Source organism: Thamnophis sirtalis, unplaced genomic scaffold (genome assembly GCF_051295495.1).
Source record: "Thamnophis sirtalis isolate CommonGarterSnake01/CBP01778 unplaced genomic scaffold, rThaSir2_p1.2 scaffold_7, whole genome shotgun sequence".
Classification (NCBI taxonomy): Eukaryota; Metazoa; Chordata; class Lepidosauria; order Squamata; family Natricidae; genus Thamnophis; species Thamnophis sirtalis.
Window position 1 is genome coordinate 56,825,137 of NW_028261387.1, and position 15,267 is coordinate 56,840,403.

Sequence of the window (15,267 nt, forward strand, 5' to 3'; positions counted from 1 at the left end):
TTGCAACTATTCCATTTATTGTAGAAAAAAAAAGCAGCTATGAAAACATTTTAATATACAAATAATTTTCAAAAGAAGTTCCAAATCAAACATTTAGCAGAATGCCAATTATATTTGGAATGCAAGATAGGTTTGATTCAGTTATATGTAACTGCTACTTAGCAAGAATGTAGATGTATCGGATGCTATATTTTCTATCATAATCTGTCTACAATTAAACTACAATTACAATTTTAAAATTGTTATATTTTATAATTAAACATTGCAATTAAAAAGATAAAAATTAATACAAACAAAAATAAAAAACAAAGTGCATGAAAGAAAAATAACAATACAGTAAAGAAAAATCTCTCTCTCTGTGTGTGTGTATGTATGTATAATGTATGTATATATATATAAACGACTTTCCTTTTAATCACAAGCTTAAACAATTTTAGTAACATATCACCCTTTCTTTAAAAATAACACATGAACTCATCTCTTATTTATAAACAGATTCTTAAAATCTTGCCAAGCAGTCCTGGTCTTCATAAAGGTTACCAGATATAACAATGTATCGATTCTAACCAACTTTACATTCCTTCCTTTTACTTTTAACAATCGTAATCTTTCATCCTTTCAAACAATGTCCTAGAATTTGATCTCTTTTCTCTTTATTGTCTCTTCTCACAATTTTTTTTAAAAGCTTTAACACATCTCTTTTGTAAGTAATGTATAGCATAATTATCCAAGCCACTTTTTGGCTTATTTGTGTATTCCTTTGATTCTTAAGACATCATCTGGTTTCATATGTCCAGTATAGGATATTTTTCCACGTCATTGTTGTAGCCTAACATTTTTGAACCTTTCAGATCAGTCTCAGTCTTGTCCAATAAAACTTGTTCTTCTACCATAACATCTTTTAAACACAATCTGTCTATAATGGCAGATGCTCTTAAAATTTATTTCTTTGTCTGTTGTTCAAAAGTATCCCTCAGTATGTCCAATGTTAAAATAGTTTGCTCTATTCTGTGTTAGAAAGCAAAACAACTTGCCATGTAATTGTAATATTTAATTCTTTCTGATTTCCCTGTAATATATCCCATTTTTAGGTATTTATTTTTCCATGGGAAGAATTCTTACAATTCCAAAATTTTATTTCAAATCCATCTTTCATTTGTATTTTTCCAAAATCAGCATTCTAATTACCCTTTTGCTATTCAATTTTTTAAAAAAGTCTAAACTTGTATTTAAAACTATTTTTCTAAGAATTGAAACAAAGTAATCTGGTGTTATAAAACATGTCAATCCAAAGGTTCATAGTAACTAAAACAGTTAACAATTTGCTAAAGTGATTTGGAAAAGAAGAATGCATACTCAATGTTCTTTTAAAGGTGCCAACTATGATGTGAACAAAGATAGCTTTCCCTCATCTCCCAAAGCTCTAAACCTGCAAAACACACTGTCTGTTCATAAGGAACAGATGTCAGAAGAAGTTATAAGCCAATTTCAAGAAAAATTATAAAGTGCCAGTTTATATTTTGGCTCTTCAGTTCATCATTTCCTCTCCGGAAGTTCTAAAATTGCCATATTTACAACAGACTGAATTAGCTTTTGTCACAATATTTATTTTGTGTATTCACATTTTGGCAACATTCATTAAAAAAAAATTCCCACACATGCTGTCTTGTATCTTCTACCAATGTGACAGTTTAATTCAGCTAGAAACATCTGGCTGCATTTGAACATATTTTTCACACTGTACAAGTAGGTTATGTGTTGGGCTACAGCATTTAGTACAGAAAAATATGAAAAGGCCTTCTATTTTATCAAACTTAATATCTATTACCCTGTTTCCCCCAAAATAAGACCTCCATGGACAATAAGCCCAATTGTGCTTTTGAGTGCATGCACTAAAATAAGCCCTCCCTGGAAATATTGCAATACAGAACAGCCCTGAGGTGACCATACTCGCCACTTCCTGCACCTCAAAAATAATAAATCTTCCTCAAAAATAAGGCCAAGTGTTTCTTTCGGGGGTTAAAAGAAAATAAGACCCTGTCTTATTTTCGGGAAAACATGGTATTAGTCTTTGTTGTCTCTTTTAATTAGTTTTAAATTTTAAACTTTAAAATTTAACTTTAAATTTTAATTCTAAAACATCCTAAGCTTTCCAGCTTAAAATTTGTGCATTTTCTCATTTATAGAGAAATAATACAACAACAAACAACCATTAATAGAATAAAACTGCCTACTGCTAATTATCAGGTCACTATTTTGAAAGAAATTTAGTTTGTAGTGGTTACATATTTCACATGTAGCAGCAGCAGCAGCAACAGGAGTATGAATTAAAACAATGCACTTAAACTGTGTTGTGAAAATGCTCTAAGAATAAAGCAGGAGTGAAGTTAGTAAGTAAAAAGACAAACAAACAAAAAAAACCACCACAGCATTGCATGCAAACATGGAAAAGTTTAAAGCTTTATATTTATATAGTTACATGTATAAAAGTGAAAACGACTAGAGAAATATGTGTTTCTAAATGTATTTAACTAGATCAACTTTTGCTAAACTATTTAAAACAGATTACGTTGTATATCAACATTCCTCATTAAAATGTCATATACTGAAGAGATATTTAAAAGTGTTCTTATTTCAATTAATTTCAATCTAGAAATGAAGCATCCAGACAATTGCTTGGTTATCTGATACCGGGATGTCACTGTGCTGTGAGGGGTGGGGTCATCTGCATATTTGGTGGCTGCACTGGCCAAGTTTCTTGGTGATTCTGCAGCAGACGGTAGAGTTGTTTTAGCTGGGCAACAATGTTATCCTTGATATCCGGGATAGAGATCTGTAGACGCACACTGCCACTGTCAAAGGAGCGGGTGAAGTCACCAGAGAACATTTCATAGATCATCCGTGCTACAATTGGAATGACCTGTTTGAAAAGAAAGTTTGTGTTTATCGAATGTAAGATGGTCAAATCCTAAAAGTTCATCTGGGAACCTAGAATAAGCCAAACGCTCAAGCTGGTGAACACTATTGAGAAATGTATTCACAGTGCTTCGCAAAGTTAGAAGATTACATTTAGAGTTTATATGACTTGCTTCTTTGAGATCAAAGTAATGAAAAAACTTCAGGACAGATGTAGAAAAAAAATGCAGCAACTCTCAGCATTCTCTCCAGCACTGAAATGGAAAATGAAAGGTAGTGTTCCATCCCAAAAGTGCTTTTCAAAAGGCAACTAGAACTTTCTTGATTTTTTTTTCCTTGAAAAGTTTTTTGCTTCTTATCCAAGAAGCCTCGTCAGTTCAGAACTGAAGAAGATTCTTGGATGAGAAGTAAAAGATTTTCAAGGAACAAACCAAGGAAGTCCAGTTGCCTTTTGAAAAGCACCTTTGGAACAACCATGACCTGGATAATTGAAAATCTCCATAGACATTTAGTATTCCATCAAAACATTGTTATCTACTATAGATTATGTCACCATTAAACAGCCCTGCAATGAAGAGGAGCCATGGCAGGAACAAATACACCAGCAATTATGTGCCAACTGATATACCATTAGCTACTTCAAAACAACTGTTTCCAGGGACATTGGGGTACTTGATTGATTTCCATTAACTCATTAATGCAAATCCAAATCTGCAATTTCTACAGTCCACACTATATGTTTCATGTTTAAGCTAAGTCTGCTCAGATCCAGCATTAACATAGCAAGGCAAAGGTGCTTTGCACATCAGCAAGAGAACAGCAATAGAGTAATATCAGATAGATACTAAAAAGGGAAAAAAGCTCTGTCTTTCATGGAAATAACATTGTATAATCATGTCTATGGGATTATTTGAGCTGTAGATCTGGATCCTTATGGTCTGATTCATAACTAAGTAAATCACAATATTAGATTCATACAGTTTTTCAGCTATGTTCTGCAATATAGAAAACATAGTATTTTGGTTTGTATAGCGTAGACCCATAGAGCCCTCTCTGTGATCATACGGGCTGTTGACCAACTCAGCTCCATGGTGCATGTGCACTCTTCCTGCCCACCACCTGATTTTCAGGTCTCTCCCAGGCATGTGGGAAATGTGCGCACATGCACAGGGGATCATGCAAGCATGTGCAGGATGAGCATGGGGGAGCAGCGCCTCTCCTAAGGTCCATTTTTTGTACCAGGAGGCTTCAGGGAGGCCAGCTAGGCCCAAATTGGAGCACAGGGGTGGGTCGTGCAAATTCGGGGGAAAGTGTGGGGATCATGCACACATGCGCAAGGGGCAGGGTACATTGCATTATGGGTTTGGGCACGCACATACGCTGCAGTGCACGTGGTTTTGGCATGCAAGGACAAAAAGGTTAGCCATCACTGGCATAGACAAATCATACTATGGCTGCTTAGCACAATGGTTAGCACAATGTGTCAAGACTCTCCTTGATCATCATTTATACACAGGTAAAGCAATTATTCTTTTGGTAATTGGTTAATAGCACAGGTATTCACTGACTATATAGGTTGTAGTCATTTGAAATTACTTTTTGTATACAATACTTGTAGCCTTTCATTTAAATTGTTTGGAAATTTCTTATAAGGCTAGTTCTGATCAAAGTGAGTAGGAATTTGTGTCAAAAGATAAAAAGTTCTGACTATATTAGACGAAAAGAAAGCGTGAATCCTGACTTTCATTCTCAGATTTACTTGGATTAAACAGGGTTTGAGAAAGAGTGTCATTTTACATTAACAGTCTTTCCTTTGGTTCATCTTGCTCAATACAAGAAAATAAGAAAATAAGAGATGAAATGTGTGCACTGTTGAAATAGCAGCTCTGGCTCTTTACACCCCTTTATCTACTCACATTCAAAAAAACCATGAAGCAGATTTTACACATTCTATGTGAAGACTTATTCTATGATAGATGCAAATGCATTCTTCTACTAAGGAGTAGTAGCATACAGTATTTTTGCAATAATTTTTTTCTTACCTGAACAACAATCAGCTTTCGCTCTTTTGATTTCCCATCTGGCCATTCTTCTCCAAAACAAAAGTAGATCTCATATGGTGGCTGTTTACTAATCTGTCCTTTCTGATGGGCAATTAACTCTAAATTTAGAGGAAGAATGTGAAAAGGAGAGACACGGCATGTAATAAATTACATTATTATGATAAAAGAACAGATTAGTTATGTCCAGTAAGACATACTGGAATTTGACATTTGGAAATGACATATTTGAAAAAATTACTTGATACTATTATCCTACCCTCACCTTCCCATTGTATCAATTGTTCCCCATAATGCCATTTGCTTTCAGTTAGATTTTAAAATCATAGCAGTGCAAAAATTAACGAAACACGTAGCTGCTCATACCATTTCACTCATAACTTTCAACAATGTGAAGATATACCGAATGAGTGACACCAGAGACCCATTTGGGCAGAAAAGAAGGAAACCTTTGCTTTAATGGAGTACTTTAGAATAGAATAGAATAGAATAGAATAGAATAGAATAGCAGAGTTGGAAGGGACCTTGGAGGTCTTCTAGTCCAACCCCATGCCTAGACCAGAAGCCCTAAACCATTTCAGACAAATGATTATCCAGCATCTTGAAAACTTCCAGTGTTGAAGCATTCACAACTTCTAGAGGCAAGTTGTTCGAGTGATTAATTGTTCTAACTGTCAGGAAATTTCTCCTCAGTTCTAAATTGCTTCTCTTCTTGATTAGTTTCCACCCATTGCTTCTTGTCCTACCCTCAGGTGTTTTGGAGAATAGCTTGACTCCCTCTTCTTTGGGCAGCCCCTGAGATACTGGAATACTTCTATCATGTCTCCCCTAGTCCTTCTTTTCATTAAACTAGACATATCCAGTTCATGCAACCGTTCTTCATATTTTTTAGCCTCCAGTCCCCTAATCATCTTTGTTGCTCTTCTCTGCACTCTTTCTAGAGTCTCCACATCTTTTTTACATCATGGCGACCAAAACTGAACATTAAATTAGATCCATATCCTTTCACATTTTCCAGCGTATAAAAAAGATAAAGCTATGCACTGTAGACGCAGCATGGATTAACTACAAAAACAGCGGTATTCACTGTAATGCTAACAGAGATACAGCCCTATCTGAGCTAGTCTATAGTATTAATCCTTACCAGATTACAAGCTTAAAATAAACAATACTGCTAGTTATTCACTGACAGTGATACAAAGGCATTAGAGCTACTCACCACTTAGAAATGTTTCCAAACAAAAGAGCTTAACTCTCTTCTGCCTTTCAATTAAGTTTGGTGTGGTAGAGGAAGGTGCACATGGCCCAGACCAATATACTTTGCACTGGCAAAGCCTGATAGCATAGATAGCATGACCACTGACTTCTAGTATTAGCCCTCTGTCCATTACATCAAGCAGTCGACTGGTGAACAGCTTTTGTTTTTCATTCGGGATGGATTCGGGCCCTGGAAACTTGACTTGCTCCAAATTAATAGGCCCGAAGAGTTCTTCTTGATCTGGCATAGGACCTAATTCTCCATAGAAAAGTCTGCAGCCTTGGGGATTGCTCACAGTCATTGTCTGCCCAAACTCCTTGCCACGATATTCAAACTTGATTTCAAGATCTGTCACTGAAGAAAAATATATTATTAATGTTTCAGGCGGTACAGCAGGAACCATAATTGCATTGAACCATATCTAATTAAATAAAATCAACACAAAATAGGACAGACTACAGATATTAGGAAACAAAAGATATAATTTGCCATAATTACAAAAAAAAACAACCTCCTAACAAATCATGGAGTCAGATTGATTTTAAAATAAAGCAAAGTTAAAAGACCTGCCATTATATGAATCCAGTGCTTACTCATAGCAACAATCTAATCACTTGTTATGCACAATGGCTACCCAATTAATGGCAAGCTACTCTAACATCATTAACCAACAGTTCAACAGTTTTCAACTATAAGTAGTCCTTGCTTAACAACCATTTGCTCAGAGCCTGTTTGAAAATATGACGGCACCGGACTAGGGACTTATGACCTATGCCTGAAATTACAAACACTGCTGCACCCTTCCAATGAGATGATAAAAATTTGGGTGTTTAGTGATGAAGGCCTTGAGATCACGGAGGTGATGCAATTCTGTCCCACCTACCTATGTCCTCCTCTCCTGCATCTGAAATACAGGCACAGGACCTTTGACAATCTCAGCCAGCTGCCACTGCCCCAAGCCTTGATGTCAACCTCAACACCATCAACTCCCAAGCATAAATTCTACCATGAAACATTCTCCAAGGCAAGTAAACCTTAGGGCCATGATGGTGAGCCTATGGCACACATGCTACAGATGGCACACAGCGCCCTCTCTGTGGGCATGAGAGCCATCACCCTAGTTCAGCTCCACCACAAATGTGTGTGCGTCTCCTACCAACCAGCTGGTTGTTGGGTCTCTGTCGTGCATGCGCGTGGGGTGGGCTGTGTGCAGAGGGGCGGGTGTGCATGCATGTGGGCTGGGTGTATGCATGGGGAACACATGCACAGGGTGGCGCACGTGGGGGGGCTGTGTGCGCATGCACAGGGGCATATGTACATGCACGGGGGGGAGGACCTATGCGGGGGGCGTGCATACATGGGCAGGGGGAACATGCACAGGAGCCGCACATGCATTGCATTTTGAGGGTTCTGGCACACGCACGCTTTCAGAACTCAATCGGGAAAAGGTTAGCCATCACTGCCTTAGGGAATTGTATGATTGTCCCCATTTCCCAACACTCCCCCAAATCTTCCATCTTCAGGTGTTTTTCTCCTGCTGTTGAAAGGCCAAGGCTGCCAATGACAAGAGGCCTTTCCCAGAACTGCCTTGAAGCCAATTCTAGAAGGGCTTTGAAAGCCATTTGAACTGTCAGATAGGCCATGTGGGCCTCTCAATAGCAGGGGGGGGAAACGCCTGAAAGCAAGTGATGCACAATGAGGAAAAATGTGCCATTCTCCAAGCTGTGTGAATCTTGGGGAATGGCACAATTGCCCCTGCTGTCCAGAGCTGCTGAGGAAATGCCACATGTTGCTTACCTTCAGCAGTTTTTCTTTTGCTGTTGAGAGGCCCATGCAGTCCATCCAATGTTTCATAAGGCTTCTGAAGTCCCACTAGCTCTAAGGAGGCTTCAGGAAAGAAGGCCCGGTGCAATTGAGAGCCACCTTGGTTATGCTGCACAAGCCTCTCAACAGCAGGACACACATTTCTGAAAGCAAGCAGTCTGCAGCCCATTGCTAAGAACACTGGAAATAGTAACAATTATGCCACTTCCCAAGGCTCTTGTGCTTTGGAGAACAGTGTGAGGTGGCATTTTTGAATGACAGCAACAACTCTATGGCTGACATTTAAACCTGGGGCAGATGGCTGAGACTGTAAAGGACCCAAACCTCTATTTCAGGCTTAGGCCCCATGCTTCTACTGAGAAATGCCACATTCAAGGTCATGCTTTGTGCCACACTGTAGCATCCTCCCAGCTTCTCCATGCCCTACACTGGACCTCGCAGGACTTTCTCCATCTGAGACCTCCTCAAGCAGAGCTTAATGGTTGCAACTGCAGGTGCCAAGATGATGGTCATGGACCAAAGTGGTCACATGGGCATCTTGCTTAATAATTGCAAGAACATATAACCAAATTCCAGTTTCAATTGTGGTCATAGGACAAGGACCCCATGTAGGTTTCTTTTACCAGCTGATGCCTATATATGTATTTTAAATCAGAACTGTATCCTGCCCAGACCAATTTGAATAATAACTGCAGAAGAATGTTTGTATTTGTTCAACAAGTCTTCCAGAAATGAAGCTTATTTATTAGAGGTGAGACTCAAGACTTTCCAAACAAAAGAGTACATGATTTGTCCTCTATTTATTCTAATGGCTCCTGAATTAAAAAAAAAACTTACTAGGAAGAGAGCTAATCCAAAGTTCAGGAGAGCTGTACATATCATGCGGTAGAGCTGGCAAGGCAGGGGGCATTGGCATCTCCATATCTTCAGGTTCATTCTTTGGCCACACAGCTTCAGGGCTACAGGTCTCTGCACTGGCGGGAGCCATTGGGGAATCTAAGTAAAATAAATAAAATGTAATTATGTAATCCCCACTGCTTCCTAACATTTATAAAGAGATTTAATCATTTTCATATCAGACAAGCAGGTTGTTGTGGCCTACCAGCGGCCAGCTCAGCTGGCAGCAGATTTGGACAGTGAGGAGGTTGGGGGGGGGGGACATGGGCCAGTCCTGGAGTCTGGTGAAGGCTCTGATGAGGGCTCTGTGCCGGAGGCAGAGAAGGGGGTCAGAGCTGTATACCAGCTATCAGCTGCCTTCAGAGTCAGACATCAGTGAGGCAGACAAACAGCTGTAGCCTGTTCCCAGTGTGCGCATGCACAGAATTGCCAGACTAAAGGACAGGGATTGACCTGGGAGTAAGGGCCAGGTGGACAATGAATGGTCCCTCCCAGAGGAAATAAAAGAGGAACAAAAGGGGAGTGGAGTTTGCAGGAGGAAAGTGGTTCACTTAATTGGTTCATGTCTCTCCAAGACTCCTTGCCAAATTTTGTAGATATCAGCCTATAAGCTCTCCAAATAAGATCTATGACTGTAAATCTTTCCTTGAAAAAGTTTGCTGGATGTGAATAAGCAGAATTTATAGTAAATTAATAAAATGGGTTTTTGTCAGGACAAAAAGGTTGCTTCATGCTCTTGGGAAGCCTCTGTCAGAACACAGGTATCATTAGACTTCCTTATATAAGTCAGTACAATTAACCTTGTACCATTGGAATTTTACCTCTCCTTTCACTTAATCTGATAATCTAAATTGAAAGCTTGAATTCTTTCCTTCTAGTAAGTCTTAGTGCAATCTAATACTTTTGGTCTATAATTCCCAGGATTGTCAGCCAAGTGAAAGATAGTAGTTCTAAAGCCAAATATAACTATATATTTCTAATCAGCATAGTAGTGGAGCTGCTTTGTGGGTGCCTCCCCATTGCAATTTAACATCAACCTGAAGCTACTAGATCAGATTATCCATTACTATGGAGTGGGGATTCACAAATATGCCAATAATATCAAGTTCTGCATTTCCTTTCTGAACCAACCAAGTGATGGCCTCAAGTGTTCTCAGCACCTGGAAGTTTTGAGGGTTTCAATGGCAGAGTATAGGCTTCAACTCAACCTTGGCCAGATGGAGTCACTGTAGGTTTTAAGGCCTCCTGGTTCTGGGGCTTTTCGAGCTGTAGCTCAGCATGGGTTAGACTTGCTCAGCCAGAGCTGGTATGCAGAGTTGGTATGCAGTCTACCACAACTTTTGCTTCTGTTCAAAGAGGTGTGGCAACTGTGGCCAAAAAGGTTTCACACAGATTTGTTTTATGCACCAATTGTACCCATTCCTGAACTGGGAGACCTTAGTCATGGTGACTCATGCCTAGAGCCTGGATTAGACTTCTCTGTCACTACATGTCAGGGAATATATGTTTCTGTAGTTCAGAGATGGTTGCGTAGCTGCTGCATTTATACGTCTGCAAATGTTAACATTCTGGCTAGGGGGCGCTCAAACAGCAAAGCACAGAACAGGAAATCGTATCAACCAATCAGCATGCAGGACGTGTGTTTCCACGCAATGTGCAGTTGGGATTTGGGAGGTGTGCGCATCAGCCTCTCTGCAGCCATCTGCAACCTGTGCTTACCCATCAACCCTAAATCAAGCTTTAGTCACCTCATGTTTGGATTACTGCATCACACTCTACATAGAGCTACCCATGAAGAGCATTTAGAAGCTACAGCTGATCAAAAATGCAGCCATGCAGGGAGGTTTTGGTGTTTCTCATTATACCTATGTAACACCGCTGCCCCATGGGCTGCACTGGCTCCCAGGTGCAATTTAAGGTGCTGGTGATCATCATTTATAAAACTTTCTACAGCATAGGGTAGGGTTGCTACAAGACCGAAAGAGAAGATCAAAAGAGAAAGGAAAGCTTTAGATGCAAAGCGTATGGGAAAAAAAGTGTCACTTGTAGATTAAGACAACTTGTTTTAAAAAATAACTACATGGCACCATCAAAATGTAATTTCAACAAGCTCTAAGTCTAGAAAATTAATGCAGAGGTATTTGTTGAACCAATGATGCATTAAAACCTGAAAAACCTGAACTTAGCTCCAGGGAATTCCAAGACTTTTAAAGCTGTTATATACTGCCTTTGCCAGGAAGGTGTGTCTGTCCCTGCTATGCTGTGGGAATTTACCTTCCCCTAATAGAGTATGGTATACAATGTGTATGTGGGAGGGACAGTATGCCTCCATGGAAACATCCTGCTGTGGTCTAGTCTTCTTATCCTGTTTCAAATAGCAGAGTTGGACGCCATATGGCATGCATAAACTTATCTAGGGTTATAAAATTTTTGGATAACTAGCAAATAACAGCAAAGGGGTTGATATTTCTGTATCTATTGCCATCTAGTGGTTGTTCAGATCCCATTGCCATAACTTATTCCACCCTTTCATTAATTCCAAAGCTTTGGTGTCATAATCCTCCAATTAAATAAATTCTCAGCAGCAAGGGAGTGCCCTATGTTTTAAAATCCAACCTGCCTTACATCAGACAGACATGAAGCAAATAAAAGCAGGATTATGCCACACACATTTTGGAAGATATCAAGTCAATAATTAAGATTCTGAATTCCACTTAACATCAGATTAAGTGACTGCAGAAATGCAAAAAGTATCTCAATAAGTACATACACTTACCTGCATTTATTATTAAATATCTAACAGATACACAAAAATCAGGATGAAAATATTTACCAAGGAGATCAGCAAGTACCATTTGTGCTAAATACAATTTATATCTCTGTAGCATGTTGCATTTTAATGTAATTGCATCTAGAGATAAACTTTTGAGAAAGCCTTTGTCATAATGTTGTTTAGCGCAACATTAACAAAAAGAAAACAGCATTTTAAAACATAGATTTAAATTCAGTTTCATTAACCATATGTCAGAATAATCTACTAACCATTGATATTAAGAAATGGAAAACTCTCCTGTATTGCTACGTGCTGAGACTCATTTAATTCATCTTCATCTTCATCATCTACATCATTATCCTTCTCATCCCATGGAACTGAACCGGTGGAACCTGGAAAAATTAGAAAATAATTAAAAATCTAACAAAACCAAGACAAAATGGAATTCTTCTTTAGATCTGTGAGAGTCTTGCAGACTCTCTGAAACACTCTTTGGAATTTTTTTGATTTCCAAACATAGGAATGTCTGTGAAATCCAAAATTCATTTGGATTTTAGGTCTGTTGGCATAAAACTCTTCTCCTAGAATTTGAGTGTTTCAGGAGAATACTATAACGTCTGTTACTGAACTATGTAGCTAGAGTGTTAGAAAATAAATGGCAGATAAGGAAGTTTGCTTTCTCAAATATTTATTGGCCCTTCAGATTCAACACCTAACCCAAGATACAGTATTTCTTCCAACCATGTGCAGACAAAGCCCTGTTTATCAAACACGAAATGTGCAACTAACGTTCCTAACAAATGTCATCCAGTGTAGCACTTTTTTTAGAATAGGGGCATTTACAATGATCCTCTTATTTCGGTTCAAATATAAAGGGAAAGGAAACCTATGGTCAACCATCAGACACATTAAAAAAAACTAGACCTCCCCAGGATATAGAAGAGTTGGAAGTAGAGGAGAGAAGATAGGAAGAGAGGGATAGGAGAGAGGGTGAAGGGGGAAGATGAGGTGTATAAGGAGGAGTGGTAGGGGAGAGAGTAGAAAGAGAAAGGAAGAGGAAATAGAGTAGTATGGAAGCGGAAATACACCAACGAAAGGAAGAGTGGGAAGCAGAAGGGAGAAGAAAAGTGGGAAGGGAGGGATAGGAGAGAGGGCAAGGGGGGAAGATGAGGAGGATGAGGATAAGGAGGAGTGGAATGTAGAGAGAGGAGAAGGAGAAAAGAAGGGGAAATAGAGTAGGAAAGGAAGAGGGAGGGAAGATAGGAAATAAGAGAGAGGTAGAAGAAAGAGGTGTATGGAGAGTAGAAGAGCTAATAATGGGTGTTAATCTTTTTGGAGCGTTGAGGACAAGAGGAACTGATGTAATCATTATTTAATACTATATGATATTAGCTATATATCGTATACATGTGATTGTATGTTATGAAATGGAAATAAAAATATGTTTAAAAAAAAACTAAAACCCAAATTTCATGTTCTTACTCTGGATGTACCCAAACTTCTAAGTTTTTGATTGATTTTGGCTTTAAAAAGGAAGCTGACCTATTTAGATTGCACCATATAGGTAGTAAATCCCTACGTAAGTAGAATGGAAAGTCAAGTACAGTCAATTAAATAACACAGCGGATAAAATGATTATGCTTGTTCAATATAGTTGCTGTATTCACTTAAACCTTAGTAACCCAGAAGACCTCACTACCAATAAGACAATTAGTTAAGGATTAGTTACATCCTTCTTTAAACAGAAGAGTTTCTCTGTTTCTCACCAGGATTAATAATTGGCGTCAGGGATGGTGGGATGTCACATACTTCATAAATTTTAATTGGATTCATTGGCACTTCTTTGGTACCATCGTATATGAGCTTGAATTCACGGCTTTTGTTGAGAGCACACCGTAGTTGGGCTTTCCATTTTGCAGGGTCAGGATCATCAACCCCTTCTTGATACTTTCCTGTTTCCACAGCCCACGCCTGGGAGCAAAGTACATGAGTTAATGTTGTCATTATGCCAACTTCTGTTGAATTGTGCTGCCAAACAAACTCTTGTCTATAAGATACACCTAGGCAATAAATACTTTCTGCAATGGATAATTGTTTCCTTTCTCAAGCTTTTTCTAACAAGATACTTGACTGTTAAAACAAATCAACTCAATGTTCCAATTCCTTTTTTAAAAAATGCAGAATTGAATTCCAGGTTTATCTAGATAAAAATAATTCACTATCTTCAGGAATAAAAGAAAAGAGAAAACCTATACCAAACCAAAAAACCACAAACAAATGCCTTTATTCCCTGATTATTTTTCTTTATAAGATTGTCAGAAATGGTTGCCTGAAAAATCTTCCCTATTTATACAAATAGCATGCATTGCTGAAATTTACTTCATGAAAACAATTGTACATTCATTTTTAAAAAAAAAAACCAGATGAATACAATCCTCAGCAAAATGCTGAGAAGAAAATCCAACAGAGTTGAATGAGGCTAACTCCAAAGAAAGTTTAAGATTAAGAACTTTAGCAACAAGTGACAAGAACAGAGGTGAACAGTTGAAAAGTAGATAATTAAAATGTTGAATCTGAAACTTCTCAGAAGGAAAGCCACAATACACCAGGAAAATTAGTTCTGCTATTGCACAAAGTACACAGTATAGGTAGAGATAAGTCTGAAGGGGATTTTTATCTACTAATTACCTCAAAGCCTATCTGAATATGTTTTGTATATCGCTTTGCCCTTCATTTGTCCCTGTGTGTTAATGCCTTTGTACTGCATGCATGCTTCTGCACCTAGGATTTCAGGTTCAGAATGCGGTTCTGCTTATGAAAATAATGCAGGATATATCTCCATCAGGTTGCATCAGTGAACATGTGAACCATTTTATTGCTTACAAAACAGCAAATTTAAGATTATATGTATACTACTTTTGCTATTATTAATTTCAATGTCCATCCATTGAAGAGAAAGAGACAGAGAGGGAGGGAGAGGGAGAGACAGAGTAATCCCATTCTATCAAGTAGCATACCAGCAGAACTGGGCTTTTCAGTTACCTTAAAAATTGTATTTTCTTCTTCATGCTGAGGACTATGCCGAGTTGCATGCTTCCAAGGAATTTGAAATCGCTTTGCATCCCTATTAAGCCACAGAAGACCTGGATACATTCCACTGTCTACTTGAGCTACTAGCCAGGGTTTCAGTCGAACTCTGCGTGGATGTGATGCCATTATCTAGAAGGATAAAATACACACAGAAAACAATGAAGAGTTTGTAGGAATTCTCATTTTCTAAAGAATAAAGCAATAGAAACCAATTGTGATTGTAATCACATTGCTCTGATTTTCTTGTAACCAACTCTTCTATCAACTCATCTGATTTCTTTGAGAGGTTAACTTAACTTTTTCAGTATACCGAGACTACCAACTGTCACATAGGCAAAACAATTATTCAAACTGAATTAAGTTATGCACAGTGTATCTTTACAATGAAATATAGCAGCATGTATAGAAAATGGGGGGAGGACAATTCCCACAACCTGGAATATCATTTT

General features: G+C 38.3%; 1 protein-coding gene across 2 annotated transcripts in view; it reads right to left on the minus strand.

Moving 5' to 3' along the window:
- Window positions 1-15,267, minus strand: part of IRF6 (interferon regulatory factor 6) — a 27,964-nt gene continuing 12,697 nt past the window's right edge. For both annotated transcript variants that reach the window (XM_087720129.1, XM_087720130.1), the window contains exons 2-8: window positions 14,771-14,947; window positions 13,495-13,699; window positions 11,998-12,120; window positions 8,896-9,054; window positions 6,196-6,588; window positions 4,959-5,077; window positions 1-2,920 (exon numbers count right to left, since the gene is read on the minus strand). In XM_087720129.1, the coding sequence (XP_087576255.1) occupies window positions 2,699-2,920; window positions 4,959-5,077; window positions 6,196-6,588; window positions 8,896-9,054; window positions 11,998-12,120; window positions 13,495-13,699; window positions 14,771-14,944 (1,395 nt within the window). In that variant the 5' untranslated portion in view covers window positions 14,945-14,947 and the 3' untranslated portion in view covers window positions 1-2,698. The remainder of the gene's footprint in view (window positions 2,921-4,958; window positions 5,078-6,195; window positions 6,589-8,895; window positions 9,055-11,997; window positions 12,121-13,494; window positions 13,700-14,770; window positions 14,948-15,267) is intronic.